We start from the raw sequence: 23,462 nt of genomic DNA, 5'->3' as shown, positions 1-23,462 counted from the left end.
AATGCATGCATTTGTTCTAGATTGCCTAATTTATTGGCGTATAGCTGTTCATAATATGTTTTTGAAATTTTTTGTATTTCCTTGGTGTGGGTTGTGATCTCTCCTCTTTTATTCATGATTTTATTAATTTGAGTCTTTTTTCTTTTTTAATAAGGCTGGCTAATGGTTTGTCTACCCCATTCTTTAAAGAACCAACTCCTGGTTTTGTTGATATGTTCCACAGTTCTTCTCGTCTCTATTTCATTGAGTTCTGTTCGAATCCTTATTAACTCTCTTCTTCTGCTGGGTGAAGGTTTTATTTGATGTTTTTTCTTCAGCTCCTTTAGGTGCAAGGTTAGCTTTTGTATTTGAGTTCTTTCCAGTTTTTGAATGGATGCTTGTATTGCGATGTATTTCCCCCCCTCAGGACTGCTTTTGCTGTATCCCAAGGATTTTGAGCAGTGATTCTTCATTTTCATTAGTTTCCATGAATCTTTTTAATTCTTCTCTAATTTCCTGGTTGACCCATTCATGTTTTCGCAGGATCCTCTTTAACCTCCACGTTTTTGAGTTTCTTTCAAATTTCTTCCTCTGATTGAGTTCTACTTTCAAACATTGTGGTCTGAAAATCTGTAGGGGAGAATCCCAGTTTTTTGATCAGTTGAGACCTGATTTGCGACCCAGTATGTGGTCTATTCTGGAGAAAGTTCCATGTGCACTTGAGACGAATGTGTATTCAGTTGCGTTCAGATGGAAAGTTTTGTGAAATCCATCTGGTCCAGTGTATCATTTAAAGCTCTTGTATCTTTGGTGGCAATGTGCTTAGAAAATGTGTCATTTGCAGACAGTGGTGTGTTGAAGTCTCCCATTGTTAGTGTATTATTATCTACGTATGTCTTTACTTTGGTTATTAATTGATTGATATACTTGTCAGCTCCTACATTAGGGGCATAAATATTCATGATTCTTAGGTCTTGTTGGATAGACCCTTAAAGTATGATATAGTGTCCCTCTTCATCTCTTCCTACTGTCTTTGGGATAAACTTTAATTTATCTGATATGATGATTGCTACCCCTGCTTTCTTTTGAGGACCCTTTGAATGGTAAATGGTTCTACAACCTTTCATTTTCAGGCTGGAGGTGTCCTTAGGTCTAAATTCAGTCTCTTCAAGATTCCATCAAAATCCTAGAGGAGAACACAGGCAACACCCTTTTTGAACTTGGCCACAGTATCTTCTTGCAAGATACATCTATGAAGGCAAGAGAAACAAAAGCAAAAATTAACTATTAACTACATCAAGATAAAAAGCTTTTGCACAGCAAAAGAAACAGTCAACGAAACTAAAAGACAACCTACAGAATGGGAGAAGATATTTGCAAATGACCTGTCAGATAAAGGACTAGTACCAAGATGTATAAAGAACTTATTAAACTCAACAGTAAAGAAACAAACAATCCAATCATGAAATGGACAAAAGACATGAACAGAAATCTCACAGAGGAAGATATAGACATGGCCCACAAGCACATGAGAAAATTCTCCGCATCACTTGCCATCAGGGAAATACAAATCAAAACCAAAATGAGATACCACCTCACCCCAGTGAGAATGGGGAAAATTAACAAGGCAGGAAACCACAAATGTTGGAGAGGATGTGGAGAAAGGGGAACCCTCTTGCACTCCTGGTGGGAATGTGAACTGGTGCAGCCGCTCTGGAAAACTGTATGGAGGTTTCTCAATGAGTTAAAAATAGATGTGCCCTACGACCCAGCAATTGCATTGCTGGGGATTTACCCCAAAGATACAGAGGCAGTGAAATGCCAGGACACCTCCACCCCGATATTTCTAGCAGCAATGTCCACAATAGCCAAGCTGTGGAAGGAACCTCAGTGTCCATCGAAAGATGAATGGATAAAGAGGATGTGGTATATGTATACAATGGAATATTACTCTGCCATTAGAAATGACAAATACCCTCCATTTGCTTCGACATGGTTGGAACTGGAGGGTATTATGTTGGGTGAAATAAGTCAATCGTAGAAGGGCAAATATTATATGGTCTCATTCATTTGGGGAATATAAAACATAGTGAAAGGGAATAAAGGGGAAAGGAGCAAAAATGACTGGGATATATTAGAAAGGGAGACAGAACATGAGAGACTCCTAACTGGGATACGAATAATGGGTGGTAGAAAGGGAGGTGGGCAGGGGTGGGGGTGACTGGGAGAAGGGCAGTGAGTAGTGCACTTGATGGGATGAGCACTGGGTGTTATGGTATATGTTGGAAAATTGAACTCCAATAAAAAAAATAAAAATAAAAATAAATAAAAAATAAATTGGGTCTCTTGTAGACAGCAAGTAGTTGGGTGTTGCTTTTTCATCCAGTCTGAAACCCTGCTTCTTTTGATGGGATCATTTAGCCCATTCACGTTCAGAGTAACTATTGAAAGATATGAATTTAGTGCCATTGTATTACCTATTCAGTCCCTTTTTTTTGTGTGTGAATTATTTCTTTGGGTTTCCTCTTTCTTTTACAGGGTCCCCTTTAATATTTCTTGCAGAGCTGTTTTGGTGGTCACATATTCTTTCAGTTTCTGCCTATTTTGGAAGCTCTTTACCTCTCCTATCCTGAATGAGAGCCTTGCTGAATAAAGTATTCTTGGCTGCATGTTCTTCTCATTTAGGACCCTGAATATATCCTGCCAGCCCTTTCTGGCCTGCCAGGTCTCTGTGGGGAGGTCTGTTGTTAATCTGATATTCTTCCCCATATAAGGTAGGGATCTCGTGTCTCTTGCTGCTTTACGGATCTTCTCTTTATCTTTTGAATTTTTAAGTTTCATTATTAAATGTCGAGGTATTGAAAGGTTTTTATTGATTTTTGGGGGTGTACCTCTGTCTCCTGAATCTGAATGCCTGTTTTCCTCCACAGATTAGGGATGTTCTCAGCTATCGTTTGTTCAAATATGCTTTCTAGCTCCTTTGTCCCTTCAGAGTCCTCTGGTAGTCCAATTAAAGGTAGACTTTTACTTCTGAGGCTATCATTTATTTCCCCTAACCTTTTCTCATGGTCTTTTAATTGTTTTTCTCTTTTTTCCTCAGCTTCCTTCCTTGCCATCAACTTGTCTTCTAATGCTCACTCTTTTTGCTACTTCATTAACCCTAGTTCTTAGGACCTCCAGTTAGGATTTCATTTCATTTAATTGATTTTTAATTTTGGCCTGATTAGTTCCTAATTTTGCAGTAACAAAGTCTCTAGAGTCCCTTATAGTTTTTTCCAGAGCCAGGCTTTAATATTGTGCTTCTGAATTGGCTTTCTGCCTTCGAATTTGTAATCCATATTCTGTTACTCTGTGGCAGAGAGTTCTGTTTCTGATTCTTTCTTTTGTTGTGAGATCTTCCTTCTAGTCATGTTGCTCAGTGCAGAGTGGCTGTACGATTGGGCTGCATCAAGAATATCAACCACGACCTAAGTAAATTTCACCCTAGATTATTCTGAGGAGGTTAGAGATCAGAAAATGCAAAGAAAGATCAGACCAAACTAAAACAAAAGGACCACTTAAGTAAAAACAAATTTTAAAACAAAGTAGTAAAAAATAAGAGGACAGAAACCCCAAAGAAGTGCCATAAACAAAAGTAAGGAGGAAAAAAAGAAAAGGCAGGGACCTGGGAAATGGTGTTGGTGAAGAAGTTGTAGTGGAGGGAGAATTAGTTTACCTGAGGGGCTCTAGATGGTGATCCTCTTAGTTCTGTGTGTTAAGTTCTGTACGTTAGAAGATGCTCAGTCCCAAATTTATGTAAACCAGCAATACTTGTTCCAAGCCCCAACACTGACCACCAAAACATAAACGAGATAAAAGATGGGGGCAGAATGGGAATGTAGAGAGAATATAATCTCACAGACTGAACCAGCCTGGTATTGCACTTGGTTCTGGGTACATGCAGGTCATGTTTAGAAGGTATTAACTTCCTTCATTGTATAACAAAATGAGGCAGCAAAAATAAAAAACACAAAACAAAAACCCACGTCTCATATATCTACCAAAATTTAATGAAGGGAATCTAGAAGTGGAAAATATATCTAAGATATTTAATTGTAGATATATGAAAGTCAAAAAGGAAGAAACTTAAAAGTGATGATATGGTAAAATATTGTAGTTAAGGTGGGAAAAGAGAAAATATTGGAAATTTTTAGTCTGGTATAAAAACGAGTTCTAATGGAAAAAGAGGGATAAATTTAAAAAGAAGGGGAACCCTCTAGTTATATACTATAAAATTTAAAAAAAATTTTTTTTTTTATGATAGAGAGAGAGAGAGGCAGAGACATAGGCAGAGGGAGAAGCAGGCTCCATGCACCAGGAGCCCGACGTGGGATTCGATCCCGGGTCTCCAGGATCGCGTCCTGGGCCAAAGGCAGGCGCTAAACCGCTGCACCACCCAGGGATCCCCTAGTTATATACTATAAATCCCTCGACTTCCCCTGGAGCTTTCCAGCGCTGCTTGGTCGAGAACTTACTCTTCCCCTGGCCTTCCAGATTGTCTTCTGGGGGAGGAGTCTCCTGTGCTGATTCTCAGGTGTGTGCACCTGGGGGAGATGCCCCACCCCTCCCTGTGTAGGGCTCAATGGGAGCTGTTTATCCTGTGAGGCCTTTGTTCCCTGGAGGCCCCACCTCTTCCAGGTACAGGGTGAAACAAGGAGGAAACCAACACTGGTGGTGGCCAGATTTTCAGCTCTGGAGTTAGCTCCCTGCTAGTAACTAACTCAGTCTCCGAGTCCACATTGGCCTAGACCTTCCCAGTGTGGCACGGGTGCCCTGATCTGTACAGCTTTCAGGGCGCCCAGTGGTGGGAGAGTCCTGGATGTCCTGTGCGCTCCCAGCTTCTGCCTGTCCCAGGGGGAGTGCAGGATGGTGGGCTATGTCTGCTCCAGTCCTGGGGTCTGGGGCCCTGTGCTGCTGGAACCACATTGTCTGGAAGGCAGCAGGGTGCAGACCCTTCCATCTGGAGCCGCCTACCTGACTGACAGGAGTCTCCCACATATCCAGCCGGGTGTGATCTCCATGCCTTTGAGATCGGCCCACAGATTCTGGTGAGCTTTCCCCTAGGGCGCACTTCCTCTGTTAGTGACTCCAGGAAACTGGAGGCTTTACTGCCCCTCTTGTGATTCTGCCCAATTTCCCTGCTGAGAGTTTTTCTGTCCAGGATGAATCCGGTACGGATTTTAAAGTTCCTGCTTCTCGAGGGCTCAGCTTTCCTTTACTTGAGGCTTTCTCTGCCTGACTTTAGCCCTTAGCCCAGTTCCTCGCGGTGACCCTCCCCCACTTGATTCTTTTTTATTTTTTTCTGCCCCTTCCTACCTTGCTAGAAGTGAAAACCCTTCTCTCTGTATCTTTCCAGCTGTTCTCTCTTTAAATCTCAGGTCGAATTCGTTGATGTTCAGGATGTTTTGAAAGTTATCTAGGTAAGTTTGTGGGACCAGGTGAGTTGAGGACCCCTAGTCTCTGCCATCTTGCCCCACCCCCAAACCATATATTCTTCAAGAGTTGATTAGATAGCATGTCTGTAGAGCAGTGCATTAAGTGTTTTGAGGCACATGTAAGTAGAGATGTTTAGGTCTTTCCTTAAAGGGAGTTGAAGTCTGCTTCAGAAGATAAAGTATATACTGGCCAACCAAAGGAATATTGAAAAGAATGGATAAATAAATGCAAGGCAAATTGCATGTGTGTATTGTGGGGACATGGAGTAATAGAATGATAAGTACGGTTGGTTTAAGGAAGTTTTTTGGGAAATATTTAAAATTTTTCTTACAGTGGATAGATTGTTAAAATATGTGCTTACTTTTGGGAATGGGAGAATTATGATGATATGGGGAGTGGGATGAAGAGCCCAGGAGACACAAATAATATGATTCAAAACATGGAGATTAGAGTTGATAGATTAGGAGAGATGCTATGTCTGAAAACAAGAGAGATGAGACCAGAAAATAGTTGATAAAGATGATATGGGTTAGAGGCAGGAAGAAGATTTTATGAGGTAGTGTTTAGAGATCATATAAGGAAGAGCTGCTTTAAGTTTCTTGAGCAATCACTTAGGAGGTGTTTATTTCCCACGGCCTATCATTGACATTTTTTAGTGTTGCACAGTAGGGCAACTCAATGAAATGTAGGTAATATGGAATGGAATGCATAATGCAGATAGATTGAACAGGAGTGAAATGCTTAATGCAGATAGATTGAACAGGAGCCTGTTTTATCAGTCAAGGCAATATGGACTGAGAATGTTAACCCTAGTATTAACTGTGGAGTTGAGACTTCCAGTAGAGTAATAGACACTAAAACAAAATTAAAACAAAATAAAAATAAATAAATAAACCAAAATAAAGCAGGAAAGAATACAGAAGGATCCTCTTATATACCACATTGTGACAAACCAACTTAAACTTTATTGCACTTATTCTAGCTCTGTCACATTATTAATAAAAATAATCTTTGATAACTACCATTGTTGAGTATTTACTATGTGCTAGACACTGTGATAGGTTATTTGCATGTGACACCATGAAGCTTAAATCATTAATCTTCAAAACAACTTTGTGAGGTAGATGCTGTTACCCATATGTTATAGATGGATAACTTAGGTCATAGGATAAGTAAGTTTTCTAAATTCAGAGTTACCTAATCACAGGTTCAGGGTTTGAACATTGTCCTGTTTATTCTGAAGGCTGTGCTCATAAGCACTTTTGATTTGTTTCTAAAATACAATTCCTCTGTCTTCAGTAAATTCTTAAAAGTATACATGTGACAGGCTCTGCTAAACTCTGAAATCTCTATGTGTATTTTTCAAATATTGTATTTCATATTGTGTTGAAACCTTAACAGATGAATGTTTAGTGTGTGGTTCATATACGACAAAATGTATACTGGACTTGGTAATATAAATGGGATAAAGAAATAAAAAACACCATTAAAATAATAAAAAATGTAGCCAGTATAATTATCAAAAGTGTGTTGTTATCATTTCTCATTAGTCGGGATTTGCATGAAGAAGTTGAAGAAGCTGGTGCACTGCAGAAAAATCATGCTTCTGTGATATCTGAGAACCCTACAGAAGCTGTACATTCTGCCTATCTGCCTTCAGAAGATGAGTCACTATGCACTGCGAGCTGTGAAATGCTCACAGAACAAACTCCAAGCAGTGATCTAGAGACTGCCCTAGAAATAAACAATGTGAAGGTAACAGGAGAAACAAAAAAACATGATGATAAAACTTGTATGAAGTCAGCTTCAGAAGAAGAAACAAGTAAAAATGTGCCTACAACAGAAGGCACTGCATTGCAACCAAAGAAAACTAGGATTACTTACTCACAAATTATTAAAGAAGGCAGGAGATTTAATATTGATTTGGTATCAAAAGTAAGTACTAATTTTCTTCATCCTGTCATAGAATAATACTAATTTTAATTGATTGAAAATAGCATCTGGGACCATAAACCCAATTTTCATAATTTTATTATTTGAAGTGTGAACATTTGTCTTATAAAGAGATAGTAGCCAGAAATTTATAATTCAGTTAAAATATTCTTTAAATATAGGTTAAAAATGCTCAGTACTATAGCACAAGGATACCTTTGTACTGGAGCACAGAATCCATTCTGACATTCTCCTACTGCATTTTATAAAGAGAAAAATTCTAATGAACCTTATTAAAATTCATGTTATTTATAGTTTATTAAATGAACTTCTTGAGGTGCCTCGGTGGCTCAGTCAGTTAAGTATTTGCCTTCGGCTCCAGTCATGATCACAGGACCCCACATAGGGCTCCCTGCTCAGTGGGGAGCCTGCTTCTCCTTTCTGTCTGTCTGCCACTCCCCTTGCTTATGGCCCACCCTCCCAGCTCTCTCTGTCAAATAAATAAAACCCTTAAAAAAACATTTTAAAAAAATGAAATTTTTAGCCTTTCTATATAGTGTCTATTTTAACATCTATATGATGATGAACATTCTGAATAAACCCATGCATTTTTGAAAATCATCTGTTCAGGTGTGAGGGCTTTGGAGGATAATTTAATACGGGGCGTGGGGGCAGGGAGCCTGGGAAGCATGCTACTGTCTTTGGTTATATTTCAGTCCTTAACTTTAATATTAGGTCAGTGTAACTTCAGAGGAGATCCCTAAGTCTTTGGATGGTACAGTGTTGTATTGGTTTTATAGGAAGCAAGGTTAATGTAGCATGAAAAAGCAGAAAACCGGTAAGGATCATGGTCTTAAGAGGTTAGATATAGGACAGGGAGTAAGTAGAAAGAAACAGACCAAATCCCATACATTGAAGACAAACAAAAAATTAAAAAGAAATAGAAGAGCATAGTAAATAACATTAGACTTGCCTCAAAACTAGGCTTTTCAATTAAATATGCTCTCTTGAAGTTCCAAATATAGAGAGACTAATTGCATATTCCTTAAATTTTACTAAATACAATCCTATATACTCATATTGTTGCTCTTTTTGAACCTTATGCCTAAAAATATGAGTATATTTTTACTATCCTTTTTTTTTTCTTTGTATCACGTAGCTTTCTGTGCCTGATTCTGTCCTGCTCTGAGCTGGTTGCTACCTTGGTCCTACTTCATATTTTTGCACCATCTATTCTACCTTCTCCAGCTCCTGTGACCCTGCCATGCTTTGAAATCTAGCATTTTTTCCATGTTACCTTGGCTATTGTTTTCTGGGTGGAAGTTTAATCATAGTTTACTAATGGTTTTCCTATTCTCATGAACAGAAAATAAGTTTTCAAAACCAAAAAATAAAACAACAAAAAAACCCTGAAGTAGTCAAGTAACAAATGGGCTTTGTTGTGAAAATTTCATTTTTAATTAGTTGGAATATGGAATGCCTAACTTAAATGATGATATAAATGTTGGTTAAGAATCAACACTAGTTTATAATAATCTCTAACCCTTATAGTAGCTGAAATACAGTATAAATATTGCAATGGAAAATAATAGATGGAACTGTTTCAATTTTTGGAATTAGTGTAGGAAATCATGCACTAATATAAAAGAAAGTGCTGATTGTAGTGGAGGGGGAGAGAGTTTAATTAGATGCCAAGATGTTTGAGACTTTTAAGAATTCTGGGTATTTTCATGAGTTTCAGTGGATCATAGTAGTGGTTCTTTTAGGGTAAATTAAAAACAGATGTGTCTAGAGCAGTCAGGGCAGTTTACTTTGTCCTGCATAGTTTTCATCGTTTTATATGTTAAAAAAAATAATAAATTCATCCCACAAAAGCAGGAGTACCTAAAGAATGTAGAACCATAGCAGTATAAGAGGTTTATTATCAATTTTTAATGTTAGTCATTTAGTGAACATTTATTGAGTATCTGTGGTGTGGAAAGCAGTATATTCCACGATATTGGGGCAATCAATTACTCCTTGGAAATTCTGTCTGTTCTAATTTCAGTTATTGCATCTAAATTTAGGATGATTGCCAAATCTATTTCAAGCCCTACCTCTTTCCTAAAGTCCAAACCACCTGACATTTCTACACGTATTCCATCTCAAAGTCATGGTAAAACTGACACATTACAGTGGTGCTTTGCAGTTTACAAAACACATATAGCCTTTTAAAAAGTAGTCTTATAGCTCAGGTTAGGTTAGTTAAATATAATGCTTTATAGTATTATACTGCTTAGACTAATAGAGAAAATCAAAGTTGAAGTTCTTACATTTAAAGTTCTTTTCTAAGAAAGTCCATACCCTTAATAATTATGGAACCAACATGGCCAAGTGAAACAGAAATGATTAATTACTTATTAAATCTAATTCTCAATATTTTAATCAGATTGAAATATTTTATTTTTATTGAAGTATAATTAACATACAATATTATATTAGTTTCAGATGTACAACATATTGATTGGACAATTCTATACATTTACTCATTGCTCACCTTGATTACTCACCATCTATCACCATACAACATTGTAAAGTATTATAATTGGAAGTATGTACCTCTTAATTCCCTTTATTTCACCCAGCTACACCCACCCACACATCTCTCTGATAACTACCAGTTTGTTCTCTGTAATTAAGAGTCGTTTTTTCTTTGTTCATTTATTTTGTTTTTTAGTTTACACATATGAGTGAAATGTGAAATCATATGGTACTGGTCTTTTTAAAATTTTTTTAAAAGATTTTATTTATTTATTCATGAGAGACACAGAAAGAGAGAGGCAGAGACATAGGCAGAGGGAGAAGCAGACTCCATGCAGGAAGCCCGATATGGGACTCGATCCTGGGACCCTGGGATCATGCCCTGAGCAAAGGCAGACACTCAACCTCTGAGCCACCCAGGTGTCCCGGTATTTGTCTTTCTTGGACTTACTTCACTTAGTATACTGTCGTCTAGTTTCATCCATGTTGTTGCAAATGGCAAGATTTCATTCTTTTTTAATGACCAAGTAATTTTGTAATATGTGTGTGTGTGTATACCTACCACAACTTTATCCATTCTTCTATCGAACAGTACTTGGTATTCTTTAGCCTCTCATCAGTGCAATTTCAGTTAGATCACTTAGTGCTGTAAAAGAGGCTTAAGTTTAAATACTGTAGTTGTTATTACTAAGCTTCAGACAAAAGTTTAGTGTAGTGTTTAATTAAAATATGTTCTCTTCAATGTTATCTTAAATGCATTGTTTTTAAGCTGGCATTAAGTCTTAGGCTTTACTAGATCTTCTTAAATGAAAATACATCTTTTGTTTGACATATTAATATTTGTGAAATTATTATGACTGAGGGATCATTGAATTTCAAGTATTTGTTTTTAAACAGAATGGGTATTTGATGTATCTGTTTTTAGTATAATTATAGAATTAGGACTTGGCAATATATTCTTAAAAATGTATGCTATATATATATTAGTTGTGTAGGGCATTAAGCTGAAGATAATGAAATAACCTGCTGTATTTAGGGTAGTTGGATTGGTTTCAAAAAAAAAAAAAAAAAAAGCAATGCCAGTTTTGTTCTGCACAATGCTGGCCACTATAAAAACCTAACTGATATCGATGTTCAAGTCTTTACTGACCTCTTGGATACTCAGACTGATGGTTTGGATAGATTTTTGAAATTCCCTTTTACTTTCTAGTAAAGCTAATTGTTTTATTTCCTTCTCTTATTACAGATGTAACATTTACATTTTAAACATTTATTGAGTTATAAACACTTAAAAGTGTATCAGTATACCACAAAGCCAGATCTGTTGCATTTAACCATATGGTTAAATATAGAACATGCTAGATAATATTATTGAAGTTTTGTGGATTTTTTTTGTCTCTGATATTTGTTACAAAATCTGAAAAATCAATTCCACATGTGCATGCTATCAATAACCATCATCCTCACTTCTTGAAAAAGACATAAATCTAGACTGCTAGGATTCTAGAGGGACCTTCTAATTCAATTCTTTTGGTAGGCACACATAACCAATCTTTTTCTTTTTCTTCATCAAACGATGAAGAAGTACAGTGAGCTTATGTCTTCTTAATAACCACTTGTCCTTCTGAATTGGCTTTCGCACTGGTTGTTATTCTATATGTTGGCAAATTGAACACCAATAAAAATAAATTTGTAAGTAAAAAAAAATAACCACTTGTCCTTATATAAGTCTGTATAGGCTCTTATTCAAAATGCTTGGGCCTGATGTGTTCCATTATTTAGATTTTAAAAATTATTTTAGAATGTAATACAGTACATATGCTGATACACTATATACGGTATAACATTCTTAAGATCTGAGGAGGCACTCTATAATTAAACGTATTAATATTTCTGCAGGCAAATGTATGTATTCACAGTGCAGCAAAGAGAAAAGAGTCTTCTATCATTTTGGGTCATTTTGTTGCCAAATTAATTATGAAAAACTTTGGATTCCAGAGTTTTTAGGGTTTTGAATTTCAGATAATCAATTGTAAACCTGTAGTAAATTTTGTTATGTATTACAATATTAATAGGTATAATATTTTCATACAAATATTTAAAAATATAGTGGAATTATATATCTTTACTTAGCACTTACTAATTTTTCCACAATTTTTCCTTTTATTTTATCCTGTAAAATATTTTCTTTGTACAGCTGCTGTATTCTCGAGGATTGCTAATTGATCTTTTAATCAAATCTAACGTAAGTCGATATGCAGAGTTCAAAAATATTACCAGGATTCTTGCATTTCGAGAAGGAAGAGTGGAACAGGTACTTTGCTGATCAAATGTTGTAACTGGGTATGAGCTAAAGTTATTATTTGTTTTGGAAGGATAAACAAATAGAATTGTTATTTTCCTGGCAAAGCAGCAAATTCCAATCCTGCATAGTAAAAGTAAATAGGGATTACTCAATTAAAATTTCTAGTGTTAATTTTTTCATGAGTTCTCCTGCAACCTGATACTGGTTTTGAGAAAATGTTAATTTCAGGAAATATCGCTAGATTTGAGCTGTCATTTGTACCCAGTTAGGAGTGACATGCCATTGGCCTTTTAATGGTATAAGGAGCAACTTGGCAGAATTAAGTAAGAGCTCACAAGTTAATTAGCTCTGAAGTCAGCAGAGATGCCATTAGAACTGATAGAAGGTAACATGAATGGCTAGAATGGAAATAATGATCTTGTTATATAGTTAAAGGGAAAAAATGTAATTTGGAAAACTTGTGTGACTAGGAAGCATTTTCTTAACTTAAAATCATGTTTTTCAGGTTCCTTGTTCTAGAGCCGATGTCTTTAATAGCAAACAACTTACTATGGTAGAAAAGCGAATGCTAATGAAGTTTCTTACATTTTGTATGGAATATGAAAAACATCCTGAAGAATATAAAGGTATTGTTTTCCATTAAATTATGTTCATCAAATTGTGTTCTCTAAATATTTGAGCTTTCTTGTTTTAATATGCTTGCTCTGATGTAGTAAGCTGCTCAGTACTCTTTTAAAGTACATTCTGACTCTGCACTATCCAGTAGGTTAGCCATGACCAACATGTAGCTAGTTAAACTAAAATTAATTACAATTAAATATAATTTAAAATTCAGTTCCTCAGTTGGACTAGCCGTATTTGAAGTACTTGGTACCACATGTGGCTATTAGCTACTATGGCTACAGTACAGCTATAGAATATTTTCATCATTGTGGAAGTGCTATGCTGTATGTTAACTTTTATTCTTGTTTTTTTTTTAAGATTTTATTTATTTATTCATGGGAGACACACAGAGAGAGGCAGAGACATAGGCAGAGTGAGAAGCAGGCTCGGGAGCCTGATCTGGGACTGAATCCCAGGACCCCAGGATTAGGACCTGAGCCAAAGGCAGATGTTCAACCACTGAGCCACCCAGGCATCCTAGTTTTTATTCTTGTTAATTAAATATTTCTGTCAACTGGTTCTCCATAGATGATATTCTTTTTTCATTGTTCCATTAATTTTTTTCAGCAGGTAAAAAGTCTGTATATTTTTTCATTTTCCCAGGATTACTTTTGCTTGGTATATTGAATTATTCATTTTAACTAAGTAAGAAAAAGAAGCTAGATGGCACTGGGAATGTGAACCACTGTGTTAGAGGACATGGTTTCTAGTTTTGGCTTTGACCCGAATTACAGTTTGTTGAAAATTGAATATCTCAGTTTAGTATCAGAGCTTTATACTCTTTAAGTGCATTGGACTGGAAACGTTGTCCAAAACAGAAAAATACTACTGATGTTTCATTTATAAAGTTGCAATGAGAAATACAGCAGTATGGTTTTTTTTTAAGATTTTTATTTATTTATTAGTATGTTTTTTTTTTTTTAACTTGGAATATTAAAAGTTGAGTTCTTGGTCTTAAAGCTTCATGTTCATTAGATACCACCAAATCATTCTTCACAGTGCTATAAACTTATGTTCTCTCTTTTTTTTAATTTTTAAAATTTAAATTCAGTTTGCCAACATATAGTATAACACCAAGTGCTTATCCCATCATAAACTCATGTTCTCTCAGTAAATTTTTGTAAGTTTTATATTTTTTTCTTTTGTTATGATATTATATTTCCCACCACTAATAGTCCAATTATATTTTTTTCTGTTCTTTAAGTGAGCAGTTTTTAGGGGTCCCTTGTTTTGAGGTGTGGTATAAGGCAGTAAGACTGATTCCATTAGGCACACAGAAATTAACTTCCTTACTTTTTAGTTATAGTTCATTGTTCTTAGTTTTAGTAGAAATATACGTTTCAAAAAACTCAAATCTATCATTGTTTTTACCAAAAAATTGTCATTTGTCATATCTATTTAATATTTCTAAGTGTAATTATTGGCATTACTCGGCAGTTTTAGTGATAGTAAAGTAAGATTATTGCCAATTTTGGAAACCTGTTGTGGTTAATGAATGTTTTTCTAGTTTTTTAAGCCTATAAAATAATAAAGATTCATCATTTAAAGCTTAAAAATTGTGCCATCAGTTCAGTTAGGATAGTGAGATTGTTTCTAGGTTTTTTCCCCCCTAAAATATGTGGTCTCTGTCCAAAATGTAATATATACCACCTGGGTCCTTTGCCAAGTGTCTTAAACAAGCTTGATCTCTTTTGTGCAGTGGTTTTATTTATTTATTTTTTTAAGATTTTATTTATTGGGGCAGCCTGGGTGGCTCAGCGGCTTAGTGCTGCCTTTGGCCCAGGATGTGGTCCTGGAGACCTGGGATCGAGTTCCACGTCGGGCTCCCTGCATGGAGCCTGCTTCTCCCTCTGCCTGTGTGTCTGCCTCCCTCCCTCTCCCTCTCTCTCTCTCTCTCTCTCTCTCTCTCTCTCTCTCTCTCTCTCTCTGTCTCATGAATAAAGGGAGAGAGAGGCAGACACACAGGCAGAGGGAGAAGCAGAAAGCCTGATGCAGGACTGGTTCCCAGGACTCCAGGATCACACCCTGAGCTAAAGGCAGACACTCAACCACTAAGCCACTCAGGCATCCCAGTGCAGTGGTTTTAAATTGAGGTTTGATCGTGATTTTTTTTTAATTTTATTTATTTATTCATGAGAGAGACAGAGAGAAAGAGGCAGAAACACAGGCAGAGAGAGAAGCAGGCTCCATGCAGGGAGCCCGATGTGGGACTTGATCCCAGAAGTCCGGGATCAGGCCCTGGGCCCAAGTCGGCACTAAACCACTGAGCCACCCGGGCTGCCCCTGATTGTGATTTTAACTGATAAATTTTCATCTTTTCATAGCCTATGAGGAGATTACATTTTCTGAGTATTTAAAAACTCAAAAATTAACCCCCAACCTCCAGTACTTTGTCCTGCATTCAATTGCGATGACATCAGAGACAGCCAGCAATACCATAGATGGTCTCAAAGCTACCAAAAACTTTCTTCACTGTCTTGGACGGTATGGCAACACTCCATTTCTGTTTCCTTTATATGGCCAAGGAGAACTTCCTCAGTGTTTCTGCAGGTAAGACTGGCATTGGTTCTTTTGTTTCTTCTTAAAGTAATCTTAAGTAACAGATGAAAATGAAAAAGACAAAAATGAGATTTATTCAAGATTTGGTATATGCAAGCATACTTTGTTGTTCTGCTCTTTTATAAATCTATGTATTTGCTTACCTACCTATCTAAATGATATATTCAGTTTGGCCTGTGTTTGGGCTTCATATAATAGAACCTTCCTATAAATTCCTTAGTTTACTCAATATTATGGTTCATTGCATCGTCCTTGTTGTGTATAATTATAGTTATTTTCTTTGCTATGTAGTATTCCATTATGAATATAACCACAATTTATTTTTCCCATTTTTCTTTTGATAGAGAATGTTTCCAGGTTTTCGTTTTTTTTGTTTGTTTGTTTGTTTGTTTGTTTTTTTGCTGTTATTAACATCCTTGTGTATGTTTCAGAATATACATGTTCAAGAATTTCTCTAGGTACATATCTAGGAGTGGAATTCCTAATCATGGGATATATGAATGTTCATACAAGATAGTACCCAATTTTTTCTTTTGAGCATTGTTCCAGTTTATATCCTGCCACAATATATAAGAATTTCCATAGCTCTACATCTTTGCCAACATTTGTTATTAGATTTTTAAGTTTTTGTCAATCTAACTCACATAGAAAACTTCACATACTTTTATTTTACATTTCCTAGATTAGTTATGAGGTGGAGTGTCTTCTTATGTTGTTATTGGATATTCATGTTTTCTCTTTGGTGAAGTGCATGTTCATGGTTCTTCCCATATCTATTTCCTTATTGATTTGTAGGAGTTTTTATTCAGAATACTAACCTTTTCTTAGTTGTATGTGTTGCATATATCTTGCCTTATGGTATTCATAATGCATGGAGTTTATTAAGATTAAAGTAGTCAAACATAACAATCTTGTCTTTTTATACTTACTAGCACTTTTAGGGTAGTGGAGCATAGTAGTTAAACCCTGGACTACGTAGATTTAAGTCTTGGCTTCTCCATTTGTTAGTCATGTAACCTTGAGCAACATTTCACAGTCTCTCTATGACATTTTCAAAGAAACAACTTTGGGGCTTTTGGAATCTTCTGTTATAGCTTTGTGTCCCTAGTTCACTAATTTCCATTCTTTATTATCTCCTTTATTTTGCCTTCTTTTGTTCAGCACATCCCTCCCCTTTTCTGTCCTTGCCAGTTCTTACGATGAAACCCAATGTTATATTAGAAAATACAAAAGATAAATATTTAAGCATTTAAGATGATAAAGTGCTAACTCGTGTTTTGACTCTTCACAGTTATGTATTATATTCAATATCTTTTAGTCCTAAATATCTTAATTTCCATTGTGATTTCTTTATTGACCCATGAGTTGTTATGAGAGGTTTTAAAATAGTTGATTTGGTTGATATTTTGGCTCTTACCCTTTAATCTCATTGTAGAAAATTAAGTTATATCTGGAAAATATGTTTTTATAGTATTCATACTTTGAACTTTATGATATAGTATGTCATTAATTTTGGTAATTTTTCCATTTGTGCTCAAGAAGAATATGTTTATGCACAGGGTTCTCTAATTATTGGTCTGTAGTCTAACAAGATAGGCTTCGAGGTTACAATTTGAAAATTTTATTGAAGTTTTTTTCTTTCATCTACCAATAATAAAGCATTTTGAAGTCTCTCATTTTATTTGTCACTTTCTCCCAATAATTCTATTAATTCTTACCTTATATTTTGAGACAATTTATTAAGATCATATACATTTTTAACTTTAATTTTCCTGATGAATTTAATATTTTACATTATTTGCTGATTTTCTCCATCCCTAATAATGTATTTTTTTCCTTAAAGGCTACCTTGTCTGATGGTCAAGTAGCTACTACAGCTTATTAGTATTTGCCTGTTACACTTTTCTCCATCTCTATTTTTCACTTTTTCTGAGTCTCTATTTGGGAATCTATTATTTTTTTCGATTTGGGACTCTAAATAGCAAATTATTACACATTTTTAATACTGCCCAACAATTTCTTTTACCAAGGGGAATGAATCTTGTTAATAGGAGTCTCTTCCTTCTTTCTGAAGTATCTACTCTTAAAAGTTCCTCTAGTTTATTTTATTTTTTATTTTTTTTTTTCATTTTTTTAACCCTTTATTTTTTTATTATTTTTTTAAATAATACATCTTTTTTATTGGTGTTCAATTTACCAACATACAGAATAACACCCAGTGCTCATCCCGTCAAGTGCCCCCCTCAGTGCCCGTCACCCATTCACCCCAACCCCCGCCCTCCTCCCCTTCCACCACCCACAGTTCGTTTCCCAGAGTTAGGAGTCTTCATGTTCTGTCTCTCTTTCAGGTATTTCCTACCATTTCTTCTCCCTTCCCTTCTATTCCCTTTCACTATTATTTACATTCCCCAAAGAATGAGACCATATAATGTTTGTCCTTCTCCGATTGACTTACTTCACTCAGCATAATAACTTCCAGTTCCATCCACATTGAAGCAAATGGTGGGTATTTGTCATTTCTAATGGCTGAGGAATATTCCATTGTATACAAAAACTACATCTTCTTTATCCATTCATCTTTCGATGGACACCGAGGCTCCTTCTACAGTTTGGCTATTGTGGACATTGCTGCTAGAAACATTGGGGAGCAGGTGTCCTGGCGTTTCATTGCATCTGCATCTTTGGGGTAAATCCCCAGCAGTGCAATTGCTGGGTCGTAGGGCAGGTCTATTTTTAAGTCTTTGAGGAACCTCCACACAGTTTTCCAGAGTGGCTGCACAATTTCACATTCCCACCAACAGTGTTAGAGGGTTCCCTTTTCTCCACATCCTCTCCAACATTTGTGGTTTCCTGCTTTGTTAATTTTCCCCATTCTCACTGCTGTGAGGTGGTATCTCATTGTGGTTTTTATTTGTATTTCCCTGATGGCAAGTGACGCAGAGGATTTTCTCATGTGCGTGTTGGCCATATGTATGTCTCCCTCTGTGAGATTTCTCTTCATGTCTTTTGCCCATTTCATGATTGGATTGTTTCTTTGATGTTGAGATTAATAAGTTCTTCATAGATCTTGGAAACTAGCCCTTTATCTAATACGTCATTTGCAAATATCTTCTCCCATTCTGTAGGCTGTCTTTTAGTTTTGTTGACTGTATCCTTTGCTGTGGAAAAGCTTCTTATCTTGAAGTCCCAATAGTTCATTTTTGCTTTTGTTTCTTCTGCCTTCGTGGATGTATCTTGCAAAAAGTTACTGTGGCCAAGTTCAAAAAGGGTGTTGCCTGTGTTCTCCTCTAGGATTTTGATGGAATCTTGTCTCACATTTAGATCTCTCATCCATTTTGAGTTTATCTTTGTTTATGGTGTAAGAGAGTGGTCCAGTTTCATTCTTCTGCATATGGATGTCCAATTTTCCCAGCACCATTTATTGAAGAGACTGTCTTTCTTCCAATGGATAGTCTTTCCTCCTTTATCGAATATTAGTTGACCATAGAGTTGAGGGTCCACTTCTGGATTCTCTATTCCATTGATCTATGTGTCTGTTTTTGTGCCAGTACCACACTGTCGTGATGACCACAGCTTTGTAGTACAACCTGAAATCTGGCATTGTGATGCCCCCAGATAAGGTTTTCTTTTTTCAAATTCCCCTGGCTATTCAGGGTCTTTTCTGATTCCACACAAATCTTACGATGATTTCTTCCAACTCTCTGAAGAAAGTCTCTGAAGAAAGTATTTTGATAGGGATTACATTAAATGTGTAAATTGCCCTGGGAAACATTGACATTTTCACAATATTAATTCTTCCAATCCATGGGCATGGAATATTTTTCCATCTCTTTGTGTCTTCCTCAATTGCTTTCAGAAGTGTTCTATAGTTTTTAGGGTATAGATCCTTTACCTCTTTGGTTAGGTTAAGCTTTTGGGTGCAATTGTAAATGGGATTGACTCCTTAATTTCTCTTTCTTCAGTCTCATTGTTAGTGTATAGAAATGCCACTGACTTCTGGGCATTGATTTTGTATCCTGCCACACTACAAATTGCTGTGTGAGTTCTAGCAATCTTGGGGTGGAGGCTTTTTGGTTTTCTATGTAGAGTATTATGTCATCGGCGAAGAGGGAGAGTTTGACTTCTTCTTTGCCAATTTGAATGCCTTTAATGTCTTTTAGTTGTCTGATTGCTGAGGCTAGGACTTCTAGTATTCTGTTGAATAGCAGTGGGGAGAGTGGACATCCCTATCTTGTTCCTATTCTTAGGGGAAAGGCTCCCAGTGCTTCCCTATTGAGAATGATATTTGCTGTGGGCTTTTCATAGATGGCTTTTATGATGTTGAGGAAAGTTCCCTCTATCCCTACACTCTGAAGAGTTTTGATCAGGAATGGATGCTGCATTTTGTCAAATGCTTTCTCTGCATCTAATGAGAGGATCATATGGTTCTTGGCTTTTCTCTTGCTGTAATGATGAATCAAATTGATTGTTTTACGAGTGTTGAAGCAGCCTGGTGTCCCAGGAATAAATCCTACTTGGTCATGGCGAATAATTTTCTTTCTTTTTTTTTTTTAATTTTCTTAATGTATTGTTGTATCCTATTGGCTAGTATCTTGTTAAGAATTTTTGCATCCGGGATCCCTGGGTGGCGCAGCGGTTTGGCGCCTGCCTTTGGCCCAGGGCGCCATCCTGAAGACCCGGGATCGAATCCCACATCGGGCTCCCGGTGCATGGAGCCTGCTTCTCGCTCTGCCTATGTCTCTACCTTTCTCTCTCTCTCTCTGTGACTATCATAAATAAATTAAAAAAAACTTAAAAAAAAATACTACCTTTAAAAAAAAAAAAGGAATTTTTGCATCCATGTTCATCAGGGATATTGGTCTGTAATTCTCCTTTTTGGTGGGGTCTTTGTCTGGTTTCGGAATTAAGGTGATGCTGGCCTCATAAAATGAATTTGGAAGTACTCCATCTCTTTCTATCTTCCAAACAGCTTTAGTAGAATATTTATAGTTTCTTCTTTAAATGTTTGATAGAATTCCCTGGGAAGCCATCTGGCCCTGGATTTTTGTGTCTTGGGAGGTTTTTGATGACTGCTTCAATTTCCTCCCTGGTTATTGGCCTGTTCAGGTTTTCTATCCTCCTGATCCGGTTTTGGTGATTTGTTGCTTTCCAGAAATGCGTCCATTTCTTCTAGATTGCCTAATTTATTGGCGTACAGCTCTTCATAATATGTTTTTAAAATCGTTTGTATTTCCTTGGTGTTGGAAGTGATCTCTCCTTTCGCATTCATGACTTTATTAATTTGAGTCTTCTCTCTCTTCTTTTTAGAAAGGCTGGCTAATGGTTTATCTATATTACTAATTCTTTCAAAGAACCAACTCCTGGTTCTGTTGATCTGTTCCACAGTTCTTCTGGTCTCGATTGCGTTGAGTTCTGCTCGAATCTTTATTAACTCTCTTCTTCTCCTGGGTGTAGGATCTATTGGCTGTTTTTTTCTCTAGCTCCTTTAGTTGTAAGGTTAGCTTTTGTATTTGAGTTCTTTCCAGTTTTTGGATGGATGCTTGTATTGCGATGTATTTCCCCCTCAGGACTGCTTGTGCTGCATCCCAAAGATTTTGAATGGTTGTATCTTCATTCTCATTAGTTTCCATGAATCTTTTTAATTCTTCCTTAATATCCTGATTGACCCTTTCATCGTTTAGCAAGATGGTCCTTAACCTCCATGTGTTTGAAGTCCTTCCAAACTTCTTGTGATTTAGCTCTAATTTCAAGGCATTATGGTCTGAGAATATGCAGGGGACGATCCCAGTATTTTGGTATCGGTTCAGACCCGATTTGTGACCCAGTATGTGGTCTTTTCTGGAGAAAGTTCCATGTGCACTTGAGAAGAATGTGTATTCAGTTGAGTTTGGATGTAAAGTTCTGTAGATATCTGTGAAATCCATGTGGTCCAGTGTATCATTTAAAGCTCTCGTTTCTTTGGAGATGTTTTGCTTAGAAGACCTATCGAGGGTAGAAAGAGGTAGATTGAAGTCACCAAGTATAAGTCTATTATTATCTAAGTATTTCTTCACTTTGGTTAGTAATTGGTTTAAATATTTGGCAGCTCCCACAATCGGGGAATATATATTGAGGATTGTTAAGTCCTCTTGTTGGATTGATCCTTTAAGTATGATATAGTGTCCCTCTTCATCTCTCACTACAGTCTTCGGGGTAAATTTTAGTTTATCTGATATAAGGATGGCTACCCCTGCTTTCTTGTGAGGACCATTTGAATGGTAAATGGTTTTCCAACCTTTTATTTTGAGGTCGTAGGTGTCCTCTGTCTAAAATGAGTCTCTGGTAGACAGCAAATAGATGGGTCCTGCTTTATTATGCAGTCTGACACCCTGCGCCTTTTGATGGGGTCATTAAGCCCATTCACATTCAGAGTTACTATTGAAAGATAGGAGTTTAGTGTCATCATGATATCTATTCAGTCCCTTTTTTTTGGATTGTTCCATTGGACTTCTTAATGGGGAATTTTGAGAGTCCCCCTTAAAATTTAAAAGAAAAGAGAAAGAAAGGAAACAAAGGGGGTGGTGGAAGCAAACAGAAATCAAAAAAAAACAAAAACAAAAACAAAAACAAAACCAAAAAACACGGGGGAGTATCCTCTAATTCTGTATACTCTAAGTCCCTTGACTTCTCCTGGAACTTTCCGGTGCTGCTTGGTCAGTAATTTGTTTTTCCCCTGTCCATGTAGCTGGTCTTCTGGGGCGAGGGGCCTTTTATGCTGATTTTCAGGTGTTCCCACTTGGGGGAGTTGCTCAGCCCCCTGCCTAGTGCAGGGCTCAGTGAGTGATGTTTTGCTGCTTATCCTGTGAGGCCACTGTGAGGCTCAGTGGGGGTTGTTTATCCTGTGAGGCCCCAGTTTTGTGCCCAAGATTGGGAATCAGAGAAACCACCAAGGAGCCAACACCAATGCAAACACAGGAGGGTTTATTTACAAGCTGGAACCTGGGTCCAAGTATACCTGAGGCAGCAGAGCAGGGACTTGGACCCAGAGACTCAGAGGAGGCCTAGCAACTTTATAGGGACCAGTGGCCAATGGGATATGCAGAAAGTTGCACAGTCATGCTGGTCCACTTGCAGGTCCTGGATTGAATTACATTTTACCCTAAAGTATGCATTTGAACTGGCCTATCACTGAGCCAGATATCTGGTTAGGGTGTGCCCTGGTCTTTGACTTGGGTGGGGCAGTATCACTGAGCAGATTTCTGGTTAGGGTGTGTCGTGGGCTTGATTAGGGTGGGGCAGTGCCCTAAGTAATAAGTGGTTCAGCACAAGGGGGTGCAGCACAAAATAGAATCAGTCCTGCTCTGCTTGTCCAGGGGTAGGGGATTTTGTTAAATTTCCTGGGTCCCACATTCCCCCCTTTTTCAGAGGATCCTATGCAGCACCCAATCATGGGTCCAGGTTGCTCCCAGAGTGAGCTAGGGGAATGATTAAACCAGGATTCTGACCAACCTTGCTGCTGTTCTAGCTCTCATTTACATTTAAGGCAGCACATATCCCCCCCCCCACCCTTTGTTGTAAGAAGACTAATTCTAATCTCCTTCTATTTTCAAGGACAACCTCGGACTATGGAGTCTTGGAGGTGGGAAATAAGTGAGAACAGTGCAGTCTTAACTTTAGGGGATTGTCCTTGTCTGGTTGGCTTTTCCATTCTGGAACAAAGTCCTTGAGAACAGAGTGTGGGTCACTTGACCGAGGTGGGTGTAGTTGCCCCAGGGAGTAATCCCGTGGACCTTGTGAGTGGTGGGAGTGGTCAGGATCACAATGTAAGGTCCCTTCCAGCGAGGTTGATGTGTCCTGAAGTGTCTGGTGTTGGTATCAACGCAGGTACACCCAGTCACCTGGTCAGTATTGATGGGGGTCCAGGAATGGCCCAGTCTCATAGAGGGCCCTCAGCTTAGGCCACACCTGCTCATGGCTTCATTGTAACATTTGGAGGGAGAATAGAAGTTGGTGATCATCAAATTCAGCAAGCACCTCAGGTTTTAAATTG

General features: G+C 37.3%; 1 protein-coding gene across 9 annotated transcripts in view; it reads left to right on the top strand.

Moving 5' to 3' along the window:
- Positions 1-23,462, top strand: part of CHM (CHM Rab escort protein) — a 255,280-nt gene that overhangs the window by 101,977 nt on the left and 129,841 nt on the right. For all 9 annotated transcript variants that reach the window (XR_011998361.1, XM_026016746.2, XM_026016743.2 and 6 more), the window contains 4 exons: positions 7,005-7,389; positions 12,104-12,220; positions 12,717-12,837; positions 15,199-15,424. Coding sequence is in view for 8 of the 9 variants with exons in the window: in XM_026016746.2 (XP_025872531.1) it covers positions 7,005-7,389; positions 12,104-12,220; positions 12,717-12,837; positions 15,199-15,424 (849 nt within the window). In the remaining variant the exon portion in view is untranslated. The remainder of the gene's footprint in view (positions 1-7,004; positions 7,390-12,103; positions 12,221-12,716; positions 12,838-15,198; positions 15,425-23,462) is intronic.

The sequence above is a fragment of the Vulpes vulpes genome, chromosome X, assembly GCF_048418805.1.
Source record: "Vulpes vulpes isolate BD-2025 chromosome X, VulVul3, whole genome shotgun sequence".
Classification (NCBI taxonomy): domain Eukaryota; kingdom Metazoa; phylum Chordata; class Mammalia; order Carnivora; family Canidae; genus Vulpes; species Vulpes vulpes.
This window is presented reverse-complemented; position numbering and strand designations above follow the sequence as displayed.